Here is a 23639-nt window from a genome sequence, read left to right as displayed (position 1 = left end):
ATAAAAGGAAATTCCCATCACACATCACATTTTTAATAAATATTGATAAATATCAGTGATGTACATTAGTGTTTTGTTATATTTTATGTTATTTAGTTAATTTTTATTGCATTATTTTAGTTCCATGTGTTCTGTCTATGTATTTATGACCCTGAGCACCGTCTATATACAAGTATTGTGCCACCTGCATTATTATGGTGGTTATCGGTACATTTTAAGGTAAAAAGGCAGATTTTGGTACTTAAAGTAAATATATTAATATTATATACCTCAATGAAATGTACAGGAATCCTGTAAAACCGGAAACACTGACACAGTATTTTTTACAGTGAATTTCTGGGAACCACAGCAGACAGTTTTGGTTTTTTCATAAATTTAACGGGATATTTTTTTTTATGCCTAACAATACATTAACACCCGTGTTGTTATTACTAACTAATACTAAAATATAAATATTAGATGAAAAACTTAAAAACCGTAATGAACATTTAAAATATTGCTATATAAACTACAATTATTTGAACCAAAATAAAAAATAATTAAAGCTGTTTTAATAAATATTTTATAATTATATAGATATAAAATATAAAAACTAAAATAATATGTAAATACTACAATTAAACACTAAACACTCTTCTGCACCCACCCCGAACACCCTAGCAGACCGCTCACAAATACCCCAAAACTAGCAATGCTTTGGCACTTTGGTACCCATTTAGAACCTCCCAACGACCATTAAAAAAAAACTTTGCTCAGGTAAGCCATTCATGTTTTCCTCAAAAAACAAACAACTTACAAGTAATATTTTGAAAAGCAAAACTACCATATTTAATATCTAAAACATTCAAATTAGGCATATATTTTTAGACACTAGAGGCAAGCTTGCATGCTATTTTTACAAAAGCCAATAGGGCCGAACATGTAACCATGATGCACTCCAAAACTGCTGACAAAGCTAAAGTGAATGTCAGCCTTGTTGTGAGATGGAGGACACTCTCAGATTTGATGCGGCCTGTGGTGCTAAATAAAAACCTGCAGACTGTAGCTGCCTCAGATCTGCTTGTGTATGCGTCGATATCACAGTGAGCAAGACCGCCACACCACTCCCATTCATTTTCTCTAACATACTTTTCATGTACTAACACCCTCGAGCAGACGCACTACACAAGTTTCTCCTAAATCACCCTCCGCCATGCCGGAGGTGATTTATACCTCTGGAGACTGTGATTTAAAACACATGGGACCGAATGCGTGTGCCTCAGTCAGCATATAGCCGGCGAGAGTACATACTGGTAAGCGTTGTCACTACATGTGTGGGTAAAACTCATTAACGGCTAGCGCCGTTGACCCATATGTGCAACAGCGGTGTAGCTTCCTAGTGCTTCCGGTGTTGCGCGTGCTGTGTAGCAACTGCTCCATCTCTCTCTCTCTCTAAGTGTCAGAGGAGAGGCCAAGCTTCACATGACTCACAGGCAGGGACAGCTAATTGCATTAAGACCCTGTGCAGCTGCATCCCAGGCCCAGGTGCTCCTGGGTCCACAGGGAAAAGGGAGAGCCGCATCCGCCCGGGCAGTCAGGAAGATGCAGACGAGCACAGCAGTTTCATATAAAAGCACTGCTCAGGGAGAATTGTGCTGCTACTTACACAAATTGAAAACAGTTGCTTATCTAAGGGGCGGAAATCCAGCAGATATATGAGAACCTTTGTAATTTCACCATTCAAGATAGTAGTATTAGAAATTATGAATATTATTAATACTAATCTTTAATTGTATTATAGGACCAATATTTGTATTAATAAAAATATGTATTTATTTTTTATATGTACATTATTTGTTGTACAGACCTGAAAATGTATTTATATTTTTGAAAACATTGTATTTGTATTTATGAAATACACAAAAATACCGTACAGCAGTAAAGAAAATGTCAAATGAATCATTAGGAAGATGTGCAAAATATCTCCATGCACAACATACATTCTCAGAATTTTTTTTTATTTGATTTTGGTATGAAAAGTGACCTGGACATGAGATTCACCCAAACAACACACTACCGTACACACAAACGCACACATTCTCACAATGTCCCCATCACAAGCCTCTTCAATAAACCTGTTTAGCTTCTATTTCCCAGTGCTCTGTAAATGCACAGTAGATGATTCAATACATTTCTATTAGCATTTTTAAAGTGAATTAGCACTCAGTAAATTGCTGTGACCCTCAATAGAAATTAAATTGCTTCAGTCTATCAGACCATCAGTGTGATTACATTTGGTGGCTGTGGAATCTTTTCAGCTTTAAACACAATTATGGTATTGTTTGTTGGCTTAATGTCTGTGAAATGGCCAAAATGCAGATTTCCGCGTATGGCATCTTAAAGGTCAAAGAAAGCTCTGCGAGACGGGAATAAATAAGGAATACAGTCGAAATACAGAGCCTTTGCGTTAACTCATTTTACGACTGCAAGTCTTAATGCGATCAGTAAATCAAATGGTGCTAATGGCGGGTATATAAACGCACTTACTTTCTTATTGACTCTAACGCCAATGCATTAACACAAATGTAGAGTGTTCAGAATCATTAAACGACACTTAATGCTTTAATCAAGATATTTGTCCGAACCCATATTGCCTGCTTAAGCTCTAAATCCCTGTAGGACTATAAGACCTCTTAGCGACGTGAGGAGAACTCTCCTGGTTCGAGAGCGGCGTTCAGTGCCCACCCAGTGTTTTTGGCCTTGCCCTCCACGGTCTTTTCTTTTGAGAGGCCAATCGACTCTTTCTCGCCTTATACAATCTGTCTATTTTCCCTGTCGTTCATCAACCTTTTCTTTGCTCTTTAGTCTGTTCCAGTAATGGCTTTGAACAAGGCTACTTGAAACTGTGCCAGATTCGAAAAGTGAGAGCGCGAGAGCGCGAGAGAGCGAGAGAGAGAGCGAGAGAGAGAGAGAGAGCGAGAGAGAGAGAGAGAGAGAGAGAGAGAGAGAGCGAGAGAGAGAGAGAGAGCGAGAGAGAGAGCGAGAGAGAGAGCGAGAGAGAGAGAGAGAGAGAGAGAGAGAGAGAGAGAGAGAGAGAGAGAGAGAGAGAGAGAGAGAGAGAGAGAGATGACTTTTTGATTATTTTTCTAAATGACACTTCAGCCCTCCACCCCGGCTGTGTAATTGTGATTACTGTGCCTCTATTTTTGGGCGGTAGTGCTGCAAGCCAGCAACAGTAAATAGCTGATGCTCTCCTCTGGCTTTAAGAGGACACGGGCGCAGGGGGCTGAGCAAGGTGAAACGCCAACCGTCCCCCGCGCCACGGCTCCAGACCCGCTAATGCACCGCCCCCCATCCGAAGAGACGCCAAATTTGCTGATCTAAGGTCAGATAGAACAGCCAATTTAGGCTCTAGATAACTATGCGGCTAAACTGTTCTCGTAAGCCGACGGTGTGTGTGTTGTGTTTCTCCGTAATTTCCAATGTAAACAGGCAGAAGTAACTGCAACAATCCGATCTTTCATATTGCAGCTAATCTAGTTTGCCGTGGAGTTAGCTAAGCGCCGAGGAATGACTGATCAAATTAAGAAAACGAGAGGCATAAGATAGTCCCTCGTTCTGTTCTTCCTGGAGGGTGTAATGGGCTCTTGGCAGACATTTAAATGTTCTCTTACACTCGTCACTGTTGTTTAGAGCATGAAGGTCAGCCTCGCTGCCGAGGGCTGAGGTTACTATGGCGATGAAGTTAAGGGGACAGGTCTGTTGAAGGAGGGTGCTAACAAAGCCAGACGTGTGACCCCTCAGCATTCAAGGTCATTCCTGGGAAGAAGGGAAAAAAAATAACATACTCCCCTCTGAATACAAAGTCATGCATTCACAAATGAGACTGTTTTATAATGTCTTTTCTGTTTCCTCCCCAGAGACCAGAGACGGTCACAGAGCAAACTAGCCGCGGGGTGTCTTCAGTCTGAGCCGGTGGCCACATGCAGACCGCTCGTTCACCTTTAAGACGTTCCGCCTCCATAAGTTACCACAGCAACACTTCCACCAACCACTTAATTACACGTTGTACATTTTGGCCAATGCTAGAAGTATTTCCCTCCTGTCTGCGACACTAATGCTGCGATAAAGTGCCACTAAGTGTTGCTTTGAAGGAGTAAGAAAAAAGTGTTTAGCCTGTAACTCCAATCCATATGCTTGGATACTGGTTACTGTTTCTCTACAGGGCTGGTCCAGACAGAAGCTGAGACAAGAGGTCAAAGGTCAAACTGATTGACAGGGACCCCATTAGATGCATATTCTTCTTAAGGTAAAAAAGAGTGTAAAACAGTAGTGCACTGTAATATTATTGGCAGCAAAAAAAGCATAATATTAGCTCAAATCATTTATTTTATTTTTAAAGAAATTAATAATTTTATTGAAAAAGGACATATTAAACTGATTAAAAATTACAGACTTTTACATTGTTACAAAATATTCTGATTTCAAATAAATGCTGTTCGTTTTAACTTTCTATTCATCAAGGATCGACAAAAATATTACGATGCAACATAAAAATAAACAATCAAAACCTAATAATAAGGAAATGTTTCTTGAGCAGCAAATCAGCATATTATACTGATTTCTGATGGATCATGTGACACTGAAGACTTAGTAATGATGCTGAAAATTAAGCTTTGCAAGCACAGGAATAATTACATTTTAAAATATATTTAAATATAAAAAAAATATGAATGTCTTAAAATGTTATTTTAAATTTCACAATATTTCTTCTTTTACTGTATTTTGATCAAATACATCCTGGTGAGAAGAAGAGACTTCCTTCAAAAACAAAAAAAACTTAACTTCAAACCTGAACCTTTTGAAGGTTAGCGTAATTAAATAATAATAATAGGAAGAAGAATATTTCAAGGTCAAATCATTTTATTTTTTTCAGCTTCATTTTCATCAAATATGGCGTCGACCCTGAGTGAGGTCAAATAAGGCCTCAGGTCAAAGAAAACGCATCAGATGATGACCCGTCTCAGAAACACACAGCGAAAGAGAGGCAGAGTGAGGATCCCAGATCAAGTAAGAGAAACTAGATTCTCCTGCCGTTGAGATCACTGTATCACCACCCACCGCTGTTGTAAGTGTCACTCTAGATTGGGTGCACTGGAGTGGATTAATGGTCTTATCACCCATTTGACAAAATAACACTTCACCTGACATTCAACCCTCCAGCGGAGTGGGATTTTTTTTGTTTTTTTGGGGGTGGATTTTCTTTAAATCATAGTCTGTACCTGTGACGTGATTAGTTCTCGCATCCTGAGTGTGATGAGGTGTGAAAGAGTGGCGGAGTTCTGATTCCACAGTTCACCCCCCTAGTCACGATCACTCCTGAGTCATGCCAGTTCTGCGCCGTTACATTCACAGGAAGACACTCCATTTCCTGCTGTGCTTTGAGGTGGTGACATTGTACGAACTGACAGGTCTGTCTGTTCCTAAAGTACCACTTTCTAAGAGATGTCTGTTCTACATAACGCAAGAATAAACATTCCAACAAAAATCTATGCTGCTTTAAGCGCTGTCTTAGTGTGAAATAATCTCTTAAGTAATGATGTTAATGTGCATAACTGTCAATCAATATTTTAATGTCAACATGAAATGCTATTTCCAGCCCATTCATTGGGAATTAATTGGATCATGAAAAAAGGCTGAAAAAATGTCAGGTGATTTAAAGGGAGTGGTTGAAAAATACATGGGTTAAGAATATGGCAAGTATATTTTGAAACAATGTTGCAGAACTCTCTATAAATAAATAAAAACGTAAAAAAATAAAAAACATAAAACTCATAATATGACCAGCAATGTGTATTAAGAACACTATCATTCAAATCGGTAAGATTTGTTTCATGTTTTTGAAAGAAGTCTCTTATGCTCACAAAGGCTGCATTTATTTGATTAAAATACAGTAAAAGTAAAACAGCAATGTTGTGAAATATTATTACAATTTAAAATAACTGTTTTATATTTTCATATATTTAAGATGTAATTTATTCCTGTAATGGCAAAGCTGACTTTTCAGTATCATTACTCCAGTCTTCAATGTCACATGAACCTTCAGTAATTATTCAAACACGATATTTTGGTCCTCTAAAAACTCCTTATCTATTAGTGTTGAAAGCAGTTGTGATGCATAATATTTTGTGGAAACCGTGATGCAGTTTTTTTTCTGTTTTTTTTTTTTATATATATATATAGAAATCTTTTGTAACATTATACATGTCGTTACTGTCACTTTTGCTCAATTTAATGCATTCTTAAAATAAACCAAAATCTTACTGACCACAAACAGTAGTGAAAATAAGGTCCGTTTTGATTTCATGTTGACTTTAACAAATGTAGACACGCTTCTGAGTTAAATCTAGATCGATGAATCCAGGCAATCTGCCACCCTGGAAGGACACATCTGGGTATATGATGCGTAAAATGCCAATGACGTTTTTGTAAATGACATAAAATAAAGACTGCTGCCTGCATGCCAGCTGGCAGAACCTTGGAGAGTGTGTAAGGAATGAGGAGGAGATGAGAAAGAGAGAGAGAGAGATAAAGATAGAGAAGGGGAAATATTGTGAGGATGCAAGTGTGTGTAGGTCAAGTCATTCTTGCTGACTCAGAAAGCTTAACAGAGGTCAGGGCCTCTTCAGATGACTGATACACACTGTTCTCTCCTCCTCTCCCTTACAATACTGATGCTAATTATATCAACTACTCCATTCATCTGCTCCAGAGATGCGCTTACCTCGGAGACCTTCAGGACCATGAAAAGATTTCTGCGGATATAAATGAATGAATAACAGAGCGTAACCAAGCATGACTCACTGAAAAGGCAATAAAAACTACATTTTGACATGTTCTGAAGGAAATGTAAGCAATGCATAAATGTACAAAACTTCTTGTGGTGCTTGTGTGTTCTGGGTGGCTGTTAGGGCATTGCTGTGTGGTTTATAATAAACAAAAGTGGGGATTTATTAATTAATCAAGACGTTAATATTAATCAAGAGATTGTTAATACTAATCAAGAGATTGTTTGAATGCAATAATAAATATAATAAAATACAAATATACAGTATATAAAAATAAATAGAATAAATCTAAAAATGTAATTTAATACAATATGAAACTGCATGATATGATATAAGATGTGCTGGGCAACGATTAAATCACATCCAGGATAAAAGTTTGTGTTTACATAAAATATGTGTGTGTACTGTGTATAATTATTTTGTATATATAAATACACACATATGCATGTATATATTTAAGAAATATTGGCATGTATATACTGTGTATATATATGTGTACTGTGTATGTGTATATATATATATATATATACACCGGTGTATATATATATATATATATATATATATACATATACACTCACAATTTATATTATATAAAAATATTTAATATATAAACAAACATATTTTGCTTAAATATATGCATGCATGTGTGTGCATTTTTATATATACAGTGCTATGCATAAGTTTAGACACCCATGCTAAAGTTGACTAAAAAGAGGAATAAAAAATCATCTTTTGGAAATTGAACTTAATGCCTTAATTTAAAAAAATAGGAAAAATCCAACCTTTAAGGACACCAATTTTCTTTGTGAATGAATAATGTATCGTAAATAAATAAATGTTCTTCCTTAAAATACAGGGTGCATAAGTTTGGACACCCCTATGTTAAATTCCCATAGAGGCAGGCAGATTTTTATTTTTAAAGGCCAGTTACTTAATGGATCCAGGATACTCTGCATCCTGATAAAGTTCCCTTGGCCTTTGGGATTAAAATATCCCCACCTCATCACATAGCCTTCACCATACCTAGAGATTGGCATGGTTTTATTTCAGTTAGCCTAACAGCTGGTTTGATTTGCATTGAGAGATGATCTTATGAAAAGTACTCCATGCCAATCTCCAGGTAAGGTGAAGAGTGTGTGATGAGGTGGGGATATTTTAATCCCAAAGGCCAAGGGAACTTTATCAGGATGCATAGTATCCTGGATCCATGAAGTAACTGGCCTTTAAAAATAAAAATCTGTCGGCCTCTATGGGGATTTAACATAGGGGTGTCCAAACTTATGCACCCTGTATTTTAAGGAAGAACATTTATTTATTTACGATACATTATTCATTCACAAAGAAAATTTGTGTCCTTAAAGGTTGGATTTTTCCTATTTTTTTTAAATTAAGGCATTAAGTTCAATTTCCAAAAGATGATTTTTTATTCCTCTTTTTAGTCAACTTTAGCATGGGTGTCTAAACTTATGCATAGCACTGTATATATATATATATATATATACTAAATATAATAATATAAGTCAAGTCAAGAATATTTGTATAGCGCTTTTCACAATACAGATTGTATCAAAGCAGCTTCACAGTATTAAATTAAAATAATAATAAAACGTCTATGTTTGGTAATGCTAATCAATAGTATTATTCATTGATTAATTAAATTGAATATCCCCAACTGAGCAAGCCAAAGGCAACAGTAATATAATATAAAATAAAAAAATACAGACTGCAGTGTCTTTTTTACATAGTGAGAAGTAAAATAAACAGAAAGTGTAAATATATGAGAAAACATTTTACCCTATGATATTCTGGTCTAGTCTGATATGTTGGGAATATAAAAAGAAAATTATCACAAATTGCCTAGAAAAGTAATAGCATCACTTCAAAACAAACCGCACGATCACAAATGGTGTAGTTTAACATTTAGCGACAGAAGTTTGCGCGAATCCATAACACTATGTATGAGCTGCAATATCGCTGCTTGCATTGGCAATCACCACTAAAAATCTGTGTTTATAGGTTACATAAAACGGCTTCGGAGCTGAAGTCATTTAGCGAAGTCAATGCTCGGTTGTTCTTAAAGGCGGCTCTAACTCATGTTATCATCACAGTGTAAGATGAGGATTAGTGTGGTCCACTTCTCCTCTAACGGGTTTTCTCAATATAAAGCATTCAGATGGAAACAGGCTGCAAAGAAAAGGGGTGATGTGTGAGGGAGAGAGATGTTTGACAGAATCTAATAAAGCCAGCCAGCAGAACTGTTCAACTCTACAGCTGCAGCTACAGTAATTACAAAACACTGCACCTGACAATCAGACTCTCCTTCCCTCTCTCACTCTTTCTGCAGAGCTGCCAGAAAATCCACAGTGAAGAGAAAATGCCACAGAGGTCAAGGTGTGTAATGAAGCATTCTGATAGTGTGAATGGTTATTAAGTGCTGGGAGAACACACTCAGTTTCCCCAGTTTGGCCTCTACGGGGGGAAAAAGGCCCACTTCTACGGCAGAGGCATGAAAGTGTGCAAACTGAAGGTCATTCGGTGGCTCAGGAACAAGCCTCTCGAAATTGAGTTTGATGTAGTTGTTAACTGACTGTTGGTAGAGGCTGGTAAAGTTGTTGATAAACTTTTTGTATGTAGTCATTCCTTTAAAAGATGTTTAGGACTGTTAACCGAGTGCTCGCAAAAAAAAAGTTGAAGTATTATTTTTCTTAACAAATCCTTACCAGCCTCTATCAAACGTCAGTAAATTATGGTGAACATCTTATTTTACGTTAAAATGTTTATTTTGCATTTAAAACAGTCCATCAACAATCTGACTAGCCTCTACCAGCAGGCAATTATTGTAAATATATGTGACCCTGGACCACAAAACCAGTCACATGGGTACATTTTTTTTAATTTAGATTTATACATCATTAATGTATCCCAATGCTTCCCATTGATGTATGGTTTGTTAGGATAGGAAAAAAATCGAAACGCTAAGAAAAATCGCCTTTAAAGTTGACCATTTATGTTCGCGATTGTGCTGCATTCACTCACAAAAAGAAATGTTTTATATATTTACCTTAGCGAATGTACTAAATATCTTAATGGAACATGATCTTTACTTAATATCCTAATGATTTTTAGCATAAAAGAAAAATCAATCATTTTGACCCATACAATGTATTGTTGGCTATTCCCACAAATATACACGTGCGACTTGTGACTGGTTTTGTGATCCAGGGTCACATAGGCTATGTGTTGCTTAAAAACATTACATAAAAAAAAAAAGTCTGTCAGTAACTTTACCAGCATCTACCAACAGTCAGTTAACAATCATGCACTTCTGCTATGTATTATATTATAATAAAAAATTCAGTCCATCAACAACTTTCTCAGTCTTTACCAAGTCCGATCCACTGTAGAGTGTGCACACATAATGCACGTGGTTGTTTATTCTCAACGTGGATGTTTACGATGCTTCAATTAGCGAGATACGGCCTGCCTCGTCGATGGCAACCTTCCCAACCAGATGTGTATTCGCTCAAATACGCACCAATAACGCAAGTGCACGAGCGAACGAGTCCGATCCAATCGTCGCACTTCACAGCAATTTGTCACATGCTCCAAGAGCTCTTTCCAAGTTGCGTTCATGAATTAAAAGACTCCTGAGTGAATGTCACATGTGTAGAAGGGAGAGCAGATGCGACAGATGGGCTCCAAGAGTCTCTCTCTCTCAGCCTGCTCTCAAAATCCACAGTAAAATATTGAGCCATTAGGGCCTTTTGTCAGAGTGAATCAGGTGTGATGGGGTGGGGTGGAGGGCGGGGGGGGTATGGGGGGGGGTTTGGGGAAGCAGAGGATTGAAGCTCGACTCATGAACTCAGAGGCACAAAGGCACAACTGCCAAAAATCCTGCTCGTGCACATACAAACACAGACGGCAGCTGTAGGAAAAAAACTCAGATACAAGTCACTCACTCCCTCCCTCCCTCCCTGACTTATTCTCACTCTCTCGTGCTTTTCTCTCTCTCGCTTGCTCAAATCCTTCACTCCAAACAAGCTCTGCTTTTACACGGTGCATTGTGTTTAATGTTCCAAACACCAAATCTGAGAGGCTTGAACGCCGTCTCTGAAATCTCTCCCATGGCATGCATAAATTCCCACTAAATTAGAATATAAAAGACGTGCAGAATGAAATCTATTTGCCACAGAGCATGTATATGTATTTTGTGCTTCTGAAAGGTCACATTCAGGCTTGGTGCATTCCAGCAACATGCAATTATTCACTCCCTAACAGGATAGAAGCCGTAGTTTTATTGTTTAGTCGGCCAAATGTTTTGGTTTAAATTTTTCTAAGCCTGTGTCTTGTCTTATTTTTCTGCAGTATTTAACAACGTGATTTTGGGGGAAAGTTCAGTGTATAAATGTGGTCCAAGGACTGTGTCTCATGCAAATGCAGCAAATAATAATACAGTGATTCGCAAAAAAAAGTCAAATCCAAGTTTAGAATAAAAACAAAACAAAAACAAACAAAAAAACAGATGATCAGTAAAATAATGCACGCATGTGAATGTACCCAAGCATGCATTGTTACGCTCACGGTAGCACCATTTCATTATGAACATGCCTTGCATTATCAAGGTGACTAAGACAAAGATTTCAAACTAAACTGTTTTCATAGCACCCCAGAATGCTAGAAAACATCCAAACGGTTTTAAAAAGCCAACAATCAAATTGCAGCATACCGGCTTTAAAAGAAAGTTGCATTGTTCTCTTCTTTCTAAACAAAGTTTAGGAGCATAAAACTGAAAAGAGATGGATAGAGCATGTGGGTGAGGAAGAGAAAGATGAAGGAAGATATGAAATGAAAGGTCACGGGGAAGCAGGATAGCGGCAGAGAGCAAGCTTGTTATCCGATTCAGGGGTAGAGAGGGCTTGGCTGAGCAAAGCTCGAGGGAGCAAGGTCAGTCCTCCAGTAAAAGGAAGAAAATGAAAGTCAGAAAGTTCTGCTGTAGCTGTAAAAAGCACATTATTTGATGCGTGTCAAATTTAGACCAGGTCAAAAATACCAATTTAAACTCCTTTGTCCTATGCAAATATTCACTGATCTTGCCGTCTAATGAGACTAATAATTTTTTTTACAATTATCAAAAACAAACTTTGACATGGGACATCGTCTACTTTCAAGTAGAAATGTAAGGATGAACATAAATGTACATTTATATTTATTAAATAAATGTAACTAAATAAAATCTGATACAGATACACCAATTATTATTTTCATTAAAATTTTCATAGAATTATGTGAATTTTTTTATATTTAAAATATATATTTATTATAAATAAAATAACTAATCTTAGTTTTTAGAATTTTTTTATAAGTGACATCAGCATTATGTACAGTATGTAAAATTGATGTTCATTTCGAGATTAATATATATATACCCTATTAAATATTCAATGCTAACAGATATGGATAAACGATAAACATATCTTATATCAACCAATATAGCCCTGATATATTGTATTTAGTGACAGTTGTGACTCTCAAATCATCCTTGAACCTACAGTATGATGCATATCACAATATACCAATCCAATATGTTAAGCTGCTTTAAAACGATGTGTATTCTACACAAGTAAACAAATACATAACAAAGATGGTGACTTATATGACACCAGAAAGTCTTATCACACTTTAATCAAATCCAAACGGACGGGAACAGCTTTGATGGGACAATAACAAATGGACCTAAAACATTTAGATGACACACAGCTCATATTTTCATCTCTGTGAGTGCTGAAAATGTAAGAAAGTCATGAAAAGCGTGATTGTCACTCTCGTTTATAACTGAACTGTGTGTCAAAGTAACCATATTTAGCACTCTAAAACAGGACTGATAGCTGTATTCTGTGTGAATGCAGCCATTAATGTAAAAGGAACAAGAAAAAAAAGTAATAAAAATGACAAAGAAACTAGATAAACATCACTAATGTGTTTGGCATATTGTCATTTACTCTTGTCCTGTAGAAAGGGGGACTTTGGTTCACAAAGCTGGTAAAATCCCCTTCATTCACACTCATTCTGTGGTGATTGCCATCCGTCTGTTTCTTGATAAACAAAAGGATTGGCAGTCTGTGCCAACCATGGGACACCTGGCACCCTGCGAGAACCACCCATCAGTACTGGTGGATTGGGAGAGAGAGCGGGCTGCATTACATTATGATCCAAAATCCGACTTATTCCTGATATTCCGACAAAATAATTAGCAGAGATTGCACCTCTGCCCTGAGAGCAAGACTTCGAGCCAATAGGGTGCAGGAGATTGCGAATGACTTAAAAGAGCTCCCTTTGACACCCAGGGTGGTGCGGTCAGCCTGTTTGGACCACTGCGACAGATCAAACAGAGAAGGAGGTGGGGAAAAAGTAATTTTTTCGTCCGCTTTCTTCTTGCAGTTGCGCTTTCTATTTATCATAGCGGAACACGGCATGCATCTCTGCTTGATTCTCTGCAGCCTGTGATAATTTTAATTAAGTCTGGACCCCAAAACTGAAGTCAGTTGGCCTTTCTTCTCCTGACGAGTCACGCTGTGACTGATTTAGTCTTCGTTTGGGTGCCCTTAACGTTGGCACTTCAAACAGACATGTGCCATGCAGTTTGCTAGCTTTTTTTCTATGCTAGTTGTGTTTACTGCTCTACAATTCATTTTATTTTTGACCGTTTTCCTATTTCAATGACACCAAAGAAATGGTGGTGGAAATGAGATCAAAAAGAGTCACAAGCCAGAGTCAAACTTAACCACCACACCACAGTTCCGACATTAAATTAGCAATTCGGCCCCCAGACACCCTGAAATGCATGTTTTGATGCTACTCGCAATATGTGGCCACTCAGAGAAAGTGCCAGAAGGCCAGACCTTCAGGACAATTTGAAAACACTCTGGGGTCTCTGAGCGGTCTCGACAGCATTTCGTCAGAAACGCAGATTGAACATCTGCGAGTGTGGCTGCTGTTTGGACGCCGGGGAAGCAGTGTGTTGTCATTAAGGCGGGTGACGGGGGCACCGGGCCCAGACCCCTTCCTCGCCAGCCCCCGGCCCACCCTCCCACCAGCTGTTTGGAAGGATGGATGACAACCACCTGCTGTGGAGGGAAATTAGAGCGCTTGTACTCGTCTTCTTTTTAATCATCAGAAACATCCCCTTCCTCATTGTGAAGTTCGGCTCCCGAGGCAACGGCACCAGCAGGCCAGTCGACTCCTCATCGACGTCGGGATAAAACTGACAAGCTGCCTTTTCAAAAGAGTCCCTGTGACATTTCGAACCGTCACTTCCCCCCACGGCGCTGATAAAGACTGTGGGGAGGACCTGAAATAAGCAGCAAAACTTATTCGCAGACAGTGAAAACAATTACAAAATCTATCTCTCCTTTAATCCATTTCAAGGTGACATTTAATGCCAAGTTATTCTTGTTGGAAACCTTCAGGGGACTATAAATCAGTCAGCAAAATATAATTCATTTTAATGGATTGCGAGTGTTTTTATTTTCATAAGTCAAATCTAAAAAGGATCACTGCCTGGGAAGGAAGCCAGCGTAAGGGAGGAGGGCAGCGGGTGCTCGGGCTCCGTGCTGGAGCGGCTTGCCTAAGGAAGTATCATTTCCTGAAGTCTAGTATATATATCTGTCATTGCAAATGTGTTTGTCATTAAAATACGGAAGGGTTTGCCCAAACTCGCTCTGGCGCATGTGGTATATCTGTTCAATTAGAACCTGACAAAAAGCTTTATTTATGATTCAGAGGTGTAAAGATTTACTCATTGCAGAAGGTAAATTTGCTTGTTTAACTAAATATACAAAACATGCTCATTACTTTGATGCACAAAAGCTCTAAATATCTCCATTCTTTCATTCCCGTTCATCCTGTCTCGGACGCATCTTCATGCATTTGGTGAGGGACTACTTAACCTTGGCCTCTCGCTACACCACTCCACGGGATCCATCTCAAGCGACAATAAACCCACAACCCCCACGGTGCATTTTCAACCTTACTGTGCTCTCCAATGACGTATTATAACTGACCCGGGCCCATGGAGTGGGGTGGCATGAGAGTTTGTTAAAAAACAAAAACAAAGAACGCAGCCAGGTAATGCATTGGCATTTGAGTTAATTAGCACTGCAGCCTGGAGAGTCCTTCAAGGCTTCCTTGCTTGCTTGCTTCAAACAGCACAAACAGTCATGAAGAGCTCGCTAACGCGCGCGCGCGCAATGTGTGCCAGCATGTGCCGAATATATTTATCAATCCAATCTGCTTCATCCATTTATCCTTCTCGCCTCCCCCGCCTCTATCTCCGCATCTACAGAGGCAACACAGCAGAACCCCACAGTTGTTGACACTCATCTGAGAGGACATGCCCTTTAAGAAAGGCTGAGTCTCTGAGCAAATTCAGTCTAATTATATGCGGATGAGGCCTTTTCTTCCATCTTATGTGTCTCTTTTCCTATCTCTCCCTCACACCACTTGGCACCGGTCCACTAGAGCCCCTACGCAGCTCTAGCGTACGTTATACAGCCATTCTTAGCAGTGTAAGCCTGATAATTGTATATGATGCCCAATACCTTTGAGGCTTCATTAAAGCTTTGCATCAAGCTGCGGGGAGAAAAAAAAAACAAGCTGTACCTTCTAGTGAGCATAAGGTGGAAGGAGAGAGAGGGGGACCGAAAGAAGGCCATTTAAAGCTTTCAAAGCATTCTGAGTGGGAGAGGTAGTTATCCCAATGGGACATTGTTTTATGTGCTTTTTTTTATGTTACTCGTGCACGACGTGTAACAGCGTGTTAGCGTTCAGATGGCCCTGCGCCAAATAAGCACCCATGCTGTCAGCCCAATCAGATTTTGGAGGGACGCTGAGGAGAGACAACTCTAGTTATAATTTCTCTCTCATCGCCGCGTCTTTCTCTCGAGCTCACACTGACTGTTTTCATGCTGAGCATTTAAATGTTCTCGTTTCTTCGCATCCGCCTCTTTGAGCTGATGAGAGAACTACGAGCGTATCAATCTTCTCCGCCGAAGGAGAAATTAAAAAAATAATCACCAAAAAGCTCCTCTCAAAGTTCACAACGGACCACGGTCTGAATTACGCTGCGATAATCCTGTTTTCCAACTGTCACGTTTGAGAGTGAAAGGAAGCTGTCACTCAAAACCTGCTTTTGCTTCTATGCTCCTGGACAGCTTTGTGGAATATCAGCCCGGTGCAGACTTCCTGTGAGCTCACAGCGCAACGGGACACAGAGGTGCCTCTCTCACTAAGAGCCGGCCTGGCAGGTGGAGGCTTATTTGAGGCCACATCTTGGAAGCTTGAAGATCACAGAAGCCCCCCTGAGTCAAAAGTTATTACCACTCCAAGGCTATCTCCACAGGTGAACGGGTGGTGCCAGTAGGGGGATTGGAAATGTCATGGTCTCTATAGAAATGGGTCCCTTTTTTCCCGGTTAAATCATAATAGAGCACCGAGCTGATATAATTGGTGCACTCTATGCCTAGGGAGTGGTGGAAAAGATCGCAATCGGCCGGTGCGGCTTCAGGCACAGTGGGAGCGGCCAAAGCTGATCTGATAGTGCCACTCAATGCAGAAAGTTGAGCTGAAGCCAAAGCAGATCTTTTGACCCCCAAAAAAAAAAAAACGCCTTCAAATTGTGGACAATCTCAGAGAAGCATTTTACCTGAAACGTTTTACCTCTTCATTCAGCTTCTGTCTTTCCCTTCAACCTAAAATAGCCTGCGGTTTGAGGCTTGCTATCTCTCAGAGATTTGCTCATGTTAGAAGGGCCTGAAAATCCTCCTCAATCACGGTCAATCTTCTTAAAAAACGGCTGGTCCTTTTAAACAAATGTGACCAGCCCCGGAGGCCTATCCATCCAAGTGACTCAGTTCAATGGCAATCAAGGCAATCTATGCTTACAAAGAGACCCTGTTTGAAGATTTACTTGGATAACACAAGCACAGGTGGAAAACGGGATAAAAGCAATCACACAAAAGAGGATAAAGCAAGGCAATACATTAGGGGACAAAGATGTATGCATATGTGCAAGTTTATATGGATGACTGACTAACTAAATTCCAAAATGTTCTTATAATTAAAGATTGTAATCAAAACTAAAAGGACAATGTGTTAATGGCATACCGCTATTTACAAACCTCAAGCTTAAATGCATCTTAACCAAAACCCAAACACTAATTAAATATAGCTTAAATATGTTATCCCCAACGTAAAGCTTCATCATATCTCAAATTTGCACTTAAAAGTTAACAAACCATCTGTTAAAGATAATCCAAATACATAAAGCACATAAAACGCATTTGTTGTCAGAGTCGAGGATAAAGCCAGCCCGTATGATGCAACGCTGTGTCGCTTCAGCTGTGACGACATCTACAAGACCTTGATTCCAGCTTTCGTGCCCTCTAAATCATCTTAGAGCACAGGGACTTTGACGAGGAAAAAGCAATTAACAGAGAGTGATTAGAGTGATTAAGTTAGCCAAATGTGGTCAAGCTCTTTCCATTGGACGACGTGATTTAAAGACGTCCAGGTAAATAATGCTATAAAAGACAAAAACTAGCCTTCTGATGGGTATAAGGTAAAAGCACAGGGGCCTTCTGGTGCATACAAGGCAGCTAAACTAAGGCCAATCCATCACCGCAAGTTTATAAATGATGTACTCTGGGGAGGTCCTGAACAACAAGATGTACTGCTGAACTACAGACTTAAGGAGACGAGAAAGAAAAGAGTGGAATCAAAATGGAAATCATTGCCAAGAAGCAGTTTAACTTCCAATTCTCCAGTGGGCGTTTTAAAATCATCCCCCCTTGACTCCTGGAAACACAGCCAATACTTAGAGCAAACAAAGGTCAGGGAGAGTGTTAAATCATTTGTCTCATTTTTCTTTCAAACAGTCCTGCTAAGCTAGATCTCGCCGCCTGCGCTTTAGAGCCCGTAACCGTGAGCGAGTCGCTGGGTTGAAAGCTTCTGAGCCGCTCCGACAACTGAGGGGAAATCTTCTGGGTACCCTGAGTTTTATTTTTCCTTCAGCAAAATGTTTTAAAGATCATTTACACACCAACTGCTACAAGACAGGTCCCCTAGCGCATTCTGCCATGAAAGAAGAAATATTAAGCTTTCATTACAAATACGTACCAAGGCATTCATGCACAATTGGAACAACCAAAAAATTTGGGGATGTTGAGAAAGAAGACGAGGACTATGGGGACAAAGTTGACTGGTTAGCAGGCAGATGCTGTAAATACATCATTTTATACGATTATTATAATTTTAAAATACACAATTATTTAATATTAAATATAATATATACAGTATATAAAAATACAGACAATTTGAGAATAAATGAAGAGTAAAATATTTTAAATAGTTCTGAATTCTTATTTTTCAATTACACCAAATCCTTCATAATAAAAGTGAATGTATTCTGGAAAAATGCATAAGTTTACAAGCAACAGAAATTTTCTTAATATTATAATTTATGTTTTTTCCAGTAATTAGACTTTGGAGACTTTTGGAGTTTTACATTATCTGCTGACTGATGTCACAGCTCAGGGAAGTCGCTACTTGCGTGTCAGCCGACGCATCCACCATTAAGATGATTAGAAATGCTAACGCACAGCTCTCTCCAAGTATTATAGACTTACTTTGAGAGGGAGAACACACTTTGGACATTTTGGATGTGTGTCCAGCCAAGATAAACAATGGAGGGGAAAAAAAGGAATTAAAGAAGGATAGAGATCAATCTCAAGGCGCGTCAGAGCATACAGAGGCGGAAAGAGAGTGAGGTCTGGGCCGGCGACCTCAGCCCTGCCCAAAATCAATTGTGTTTTCAATCTTCACAAGAAGATTTGGTTTCACTGGTTAACACAAGCTCTGTGAAAGCCATTTTGAGACCTTGTTAAAGACTCGGTAGCGAAACAAATACAGGTGTGGGCTCGGATTGCTGAGGATGAGCGGTGGGAGGGAGACAGGAAGACGAGAGCAGAGGAAGGGAGGAGTCTAGAGAGAGCGCATCATCTTAAAACTAATCCCAGCCAGTTCAAAAGCTGCTTTTTTCCTTACCTTCCCTTTTCATCCCTCACTAGCTTCTCATTTGTTTTCTCCCTTCACTCCAGAGGGCACTGGAGAGCGGGGAGCCCATGATTGACTATTTCGGCTGCCCTTAAGAATTTCTACCTTTTGTTAGTGACTTCCCACTTGTGCAAGGCCACTGATGTGTGGAGAACATTTAAGGGCTACGGGCTCCATAGAAGTCCGTGGGGATTTACTGCTAACCCTCACAGTGAATAGAGGACACTTCCCTGGCTACTCTTATGGAGGAAGGCAGTCCAAAGGGCCTTTTGATAAGAAATAACACATCTCTGCCCAGACAATGAAGTTCCTGCTAAGACATTAAAAGAAAATAAACCATGAAATGCTCACGAAGCTGAAGCTGCACACTCTGAAAATACTCCAAACTAAATTTAGGAAGTGGAAATTCACAGAACACAACCGTCACATATAGCATAAGCAACGGTGTGATGTTAAATCTTATCCCTGTTTTCAAACAGTCCATAGAGGCTTTCGTTAATCTTTATTATTTGCTTATGCACAGTAACTTTAACCAATCCAATTTAGCTATATAGTGATTTTAACCATTGAGATTGTCTTAAAGCAGCTTCACAAAGCGCCAGGCATGAAATGTTCAAGCTGAAGGACTATGCCGAGAAAAATACTCCCCAAGAATCGTAAAGGAACCAACCTTGGGAGGAACACTATGCATCTTTAAGGCAACTTTGGATGGCCGCCATTACTCTCACTACTGATACGCTGTCATGTTCCCACAGTCTCACAGTGTACACAAGGAAAATGTGTCTGAAATAAACTCTTCACACCAAATCCACAAACACCTCTCGTTAAACAAGCTTATCAAATCAGACTTTAAGGATTCAGTGATGCAGTGAGGCTTGCAAATAGAGCAGTGCACTGTTTTTATTACCCGAGCCTGAGGTAAATCGAATGCCGTTATTAAATGTTAGCGGTTCACCAGGTATGCTAAATTAACTAACAGTGAGTGCTCGGGATGCAGTCATTACAGGAAGCCCACTGTCCTCACTGAATATTGAAGCTGAGAGAAAGAGAAAACTCTGATATTTCATACCGGCAACATGGTAATACACAACTTTTAGTTCAGGTTCTCACTTTTAAAGACAACATGAAACCAAAATTGACCTTATTCACTTTCTAAATACATGTCCCTAGTCATCTTCAAATAAAAATCTGCTGATGTAACCCAAGCCCATGTGGGCTTAGAAAAAGTATATATTGATTAAATATTGTACTACTCACTATGAAATGTGTCAGAAGATGAATATTGATTGGTTAATTCTGTTCTAGATGTGATGTGATTTATTTATCAATATATAAATAATATAATTAATATCACATAATATATACATTTTATAGAAAATATAATTTATAATTATTTAATTATATAAATAATAGAATAATATAAAAAGATCAAAATATTTAAGTATTTATTTTTTAATTGTATATTATACGTGCTTCCAATGACGAACTGTATATCTGGACTGCAGGAGGTTTAAATTTTGCCCCTGAAATGGTAGAAGTTGGCTCTCACCCAGGCCGATATGGGAACCAGGACAGAGGAGGCATAAAGGCCTTATTGTGGCAGAGCACTGGCTTGGAAACAACTCTCAGGCCTAATGAAACTAAATCCTGGCCACAACAGCACAGCGAACACTACTAAAGTAAGAGAGGTAGAGAGAGAGAGAGAGAGAGGTAGGTAAATAAATATATATATATAGAGAGAGAGAGAGAGAGAGAGAGAGAGAGAGAGAGAGAGAGAGAGAGAGAGAGAGAGAGAGAGAGAGAGAGAGAGAGAGAGAGAGAGAGAGAGGTAATGAAGTAAATAGGAGTTGTTTCAACTTAGCAGAATAAGTGTACTTTGTTTGGAGATCTACTCCAAGCCGATTACAATAAACCTATGACTAAGCATAAGCCATCCTATGTAATTAGGGCACATGAAGGTTTATGAAGGGAGCGAGGCGGTCTTTTACATTCACATCACGACGAATGTGCAAAGTATCGGTGCGATTTTAAATCAAACCATGCCAAGTCTGTAGTCTTAACACATAAAATGTTTCAGAGGAAACAACTGAAATTATTTAGGCATGCCTTCCTCTAAAAGTAAAAAAAGGCAACATGCCGCATTAGCACGAAATGACTGTATGCTAATGAAAAGTGGATCTAACTCAAAGAGCCTTTGTGGAAAGGCTTTTAAAATCTTAATTCTGCAGTGTTGTGCAATAAATGCCCCTTAGTGCCGCTTAAATGTGTGTGTGCACGAGTGTGTAAGCTGTCATAGCACAGAAAAAGTGCTCAGGAAGAACACAGCTTCTAAGGAGACAGATCCTGTGACCCTGCTGCCCCGTGCCACCTGCTCTCCTCCCAGGATCCTCGTTCTCTCACTACCTACTGCTCGCCAGGAGACACTGTTAATTGGCCTGCACACACGCCCCTATGCACACACACAAACCTCCGGGTATCAGCTCAACTGACACCACAGTGTGGCAAAACCTCCAGGTGGGCGGACTTGCAGAGTCATCAAGAGTTTGCAGCAAATGAGCATCCAACCTTCCAGCAAGTCACTTTGAAGGCTTATTTCGCCTTTACTCACAAGTGTGTATCCAACGGATGGTCAATTTGTAATTTTCTTGTCTTCGGAGACAGACACTTCATTAGACTGTGCATTTGATTCGCAACTTATAAACAACGAGACACTGAGCGCTGAGGTCTTTAGCGTTATTGGATCACGCTGCCCATTCAAAATAACGATCTACAGCTTTACGTTAGGATGCAGACAAGTATGCCTCAATAAACCGGGCTGTGGTAAGACTAATATAGTCTTGTGACCTAAGAAGCTACAAATCCTGCGTCGTTCCTTTAATCACAATGATTTAGCGGTTGTCTACTGCCAGAGCTGGCGCTGCTGAAAACACCCCCAGGGCAAGACATACAGCGCAGGGCAAGTAAAACATCTGCATAATTGAGCCCTTCAATCAAGTCAAGTGTGTGTTAGGTCCACTCAGACACAGCTGATTACAAACAAATGGAGCTAGGTATTTATACAGAGCCTGAAATAGAAAGAAACCGTGAACTTACTCAGTCATATCATACAGCAAATAGAAAAGTTCACCTGGGCCACACAAAGATATGGGTTATCTATCAATCATCTCCATGCGTACGGTAGATATCAGGCTTGGAAAAACATGTCAAGGTAGGACTGGGTAAAAACATGTATTCTTTTATGATTCATAAAAGCCCAACATCGATATTTTACTCTATGCCTATTCTTCCAGTTTATACATACAAATGACTCTTATGAGCCAGTTATTTATAGTGATTCAAAACAAACCGCACTGTAGCTTGATTGCCAAAACAAATTACTATTATGATTTGTTTCTTTTAAGCGAATCAAAACCACACTGCATGAACATTGTAGCTTGATTTCCTTAACAAATGACTTATCTTATGATTAAGTTCTTTAAGTGATTCAAAAACATACAGCACAAAAAATATAGATTGATTCCTAAAACAAATAACTCTTTTAATTGATTCTTTTAAATTCAAAAAGACAAGTTGCCATCAAGTTTGAATCAGTTTGAAACACTTCCCTGTATACACATCATTCGAAGAGGGAGGTTTTATTTCCATATGTAATGGATATGTTAGCAAAATGGAAATTATAACTGAATCCAATCAAATTGATTTAAAAATGGAATTGAACCAAATAGATTCAAAAGCTTGTGAATCAGAATCAAATTGGGCAATCTGTATCACTACTCAACCCTAGTCAGGTCCAAGCACACCATTTGGTTGAATAAATGTTCAGACCAACTCAGCAATGTTCAATGCAGAGTTTTCAGGAAAGTCAACCAACTGGTGGCTTGCTACTCTAGTTGTCCGTGCACATTAATCTGAGATGGGAAAAGTTAAATGATTATACAGAAGCTTTAAGCAAAAGGTGTTGGCTACTTCAGCCAGTGGCGACAGAGACGAATACTGGTCTTTCATCTCCAAATGGCCACATCTCAAACGGCCTGTTTGAAAGTCTTCACATGAAAGAGTTCGTTGAGGGACAGCGTTTCTCATCATACACAAACATCTCTCCATGAAATTAGCCAAAGGGAAAAAGAAAAATGAGATCTTACCTTGCCAAACTGTTCAAAATACTGCTTCACATCTTCAACTACTGTGTTAGCTGATAATCCGCCTACAAATATTTTCTTTGTTCTTGTGACCATCTGGAAGAGAAGAGAAGAAGACACGAGATTAGGCCCATGTGAAAGCACTTCAGAGGACTTCAAACGCACAGGAGACAAAGAGGAAGCTGGAATAGAGGGAATTGGGAGATGACCGGTTGTGGGTTTTGCGTCCCACAGGGAGATTGAAGAGGAGGGTACTGTGTGATTTGTTGAGTTGCGAGAGTGTGCTTGGGGACCGGGTAACACCTAGCTTGCAATGCCCGACGCTTCTTGCTATACCTGTCCTTTCTCTCTCAGCATTTCAGACTTGACACTTTTTGGTTTCACACTAACAGAAACACCTGAGCTGTGAATGGTGTTTTTCTTGTGTTGCGAAGACCCAATACACAATACCCCAGTCCATTTAAAAAACTGGAACAGGAAAGTTTCAGAGGACAGTTCTCAGGAAAACCACGTAGAGCGAGCTGCTCAAATAGACCTTCAAAGACACTCTAATTGAGTTACAAAC

General features: G+C 39.3%; 1 protein-coding gene across 22 annotated transcripts in view; it reads right to left on the bottom strand.

The window, feature by feature from the left end:
* The window catches only part of msi2b (musashi RNA-binding protein 2b), a 245566-nt gene that overhangs the window by 156546 nt on the left and 65381 nt on the right, over positions 1–23639 (bottom strand). For all 22 annotated transcript variants that reach the window (XR_013797153.1, XR_013797154.1, XR_013797155.1 and 19 more), the window contains exon 6: positions 23078–23170. Coding sequence is in view for 16 of the 22 variants with exons in the window: in XM_079609469.1 (XP_079465595.1) it covers positions 23078–23170 (93 nt within the window). In the remaining 6 variants the exon portion in view is untranslated. The remainder of the gene's footprint in view (positions 1–23077; positions 23171–23639) is intronic.

The sequence above is a fragment of the Phoxinus phoxinus genome (genome assembly GCF_949152265.1).
Source record: "Phoxinus phoxinus genome assembly, chromosome: 4".
NCBI classification, from domain to species: Eukaryota; Metazoa; Chordata; class Actinopteri; order Cypriniformes; family Leuciscidae; genus Phoxinus; species Phoxinus phoxinus.
This window is presented reverse-complemented; position numbering and strand designations above follow the sequence as displayed.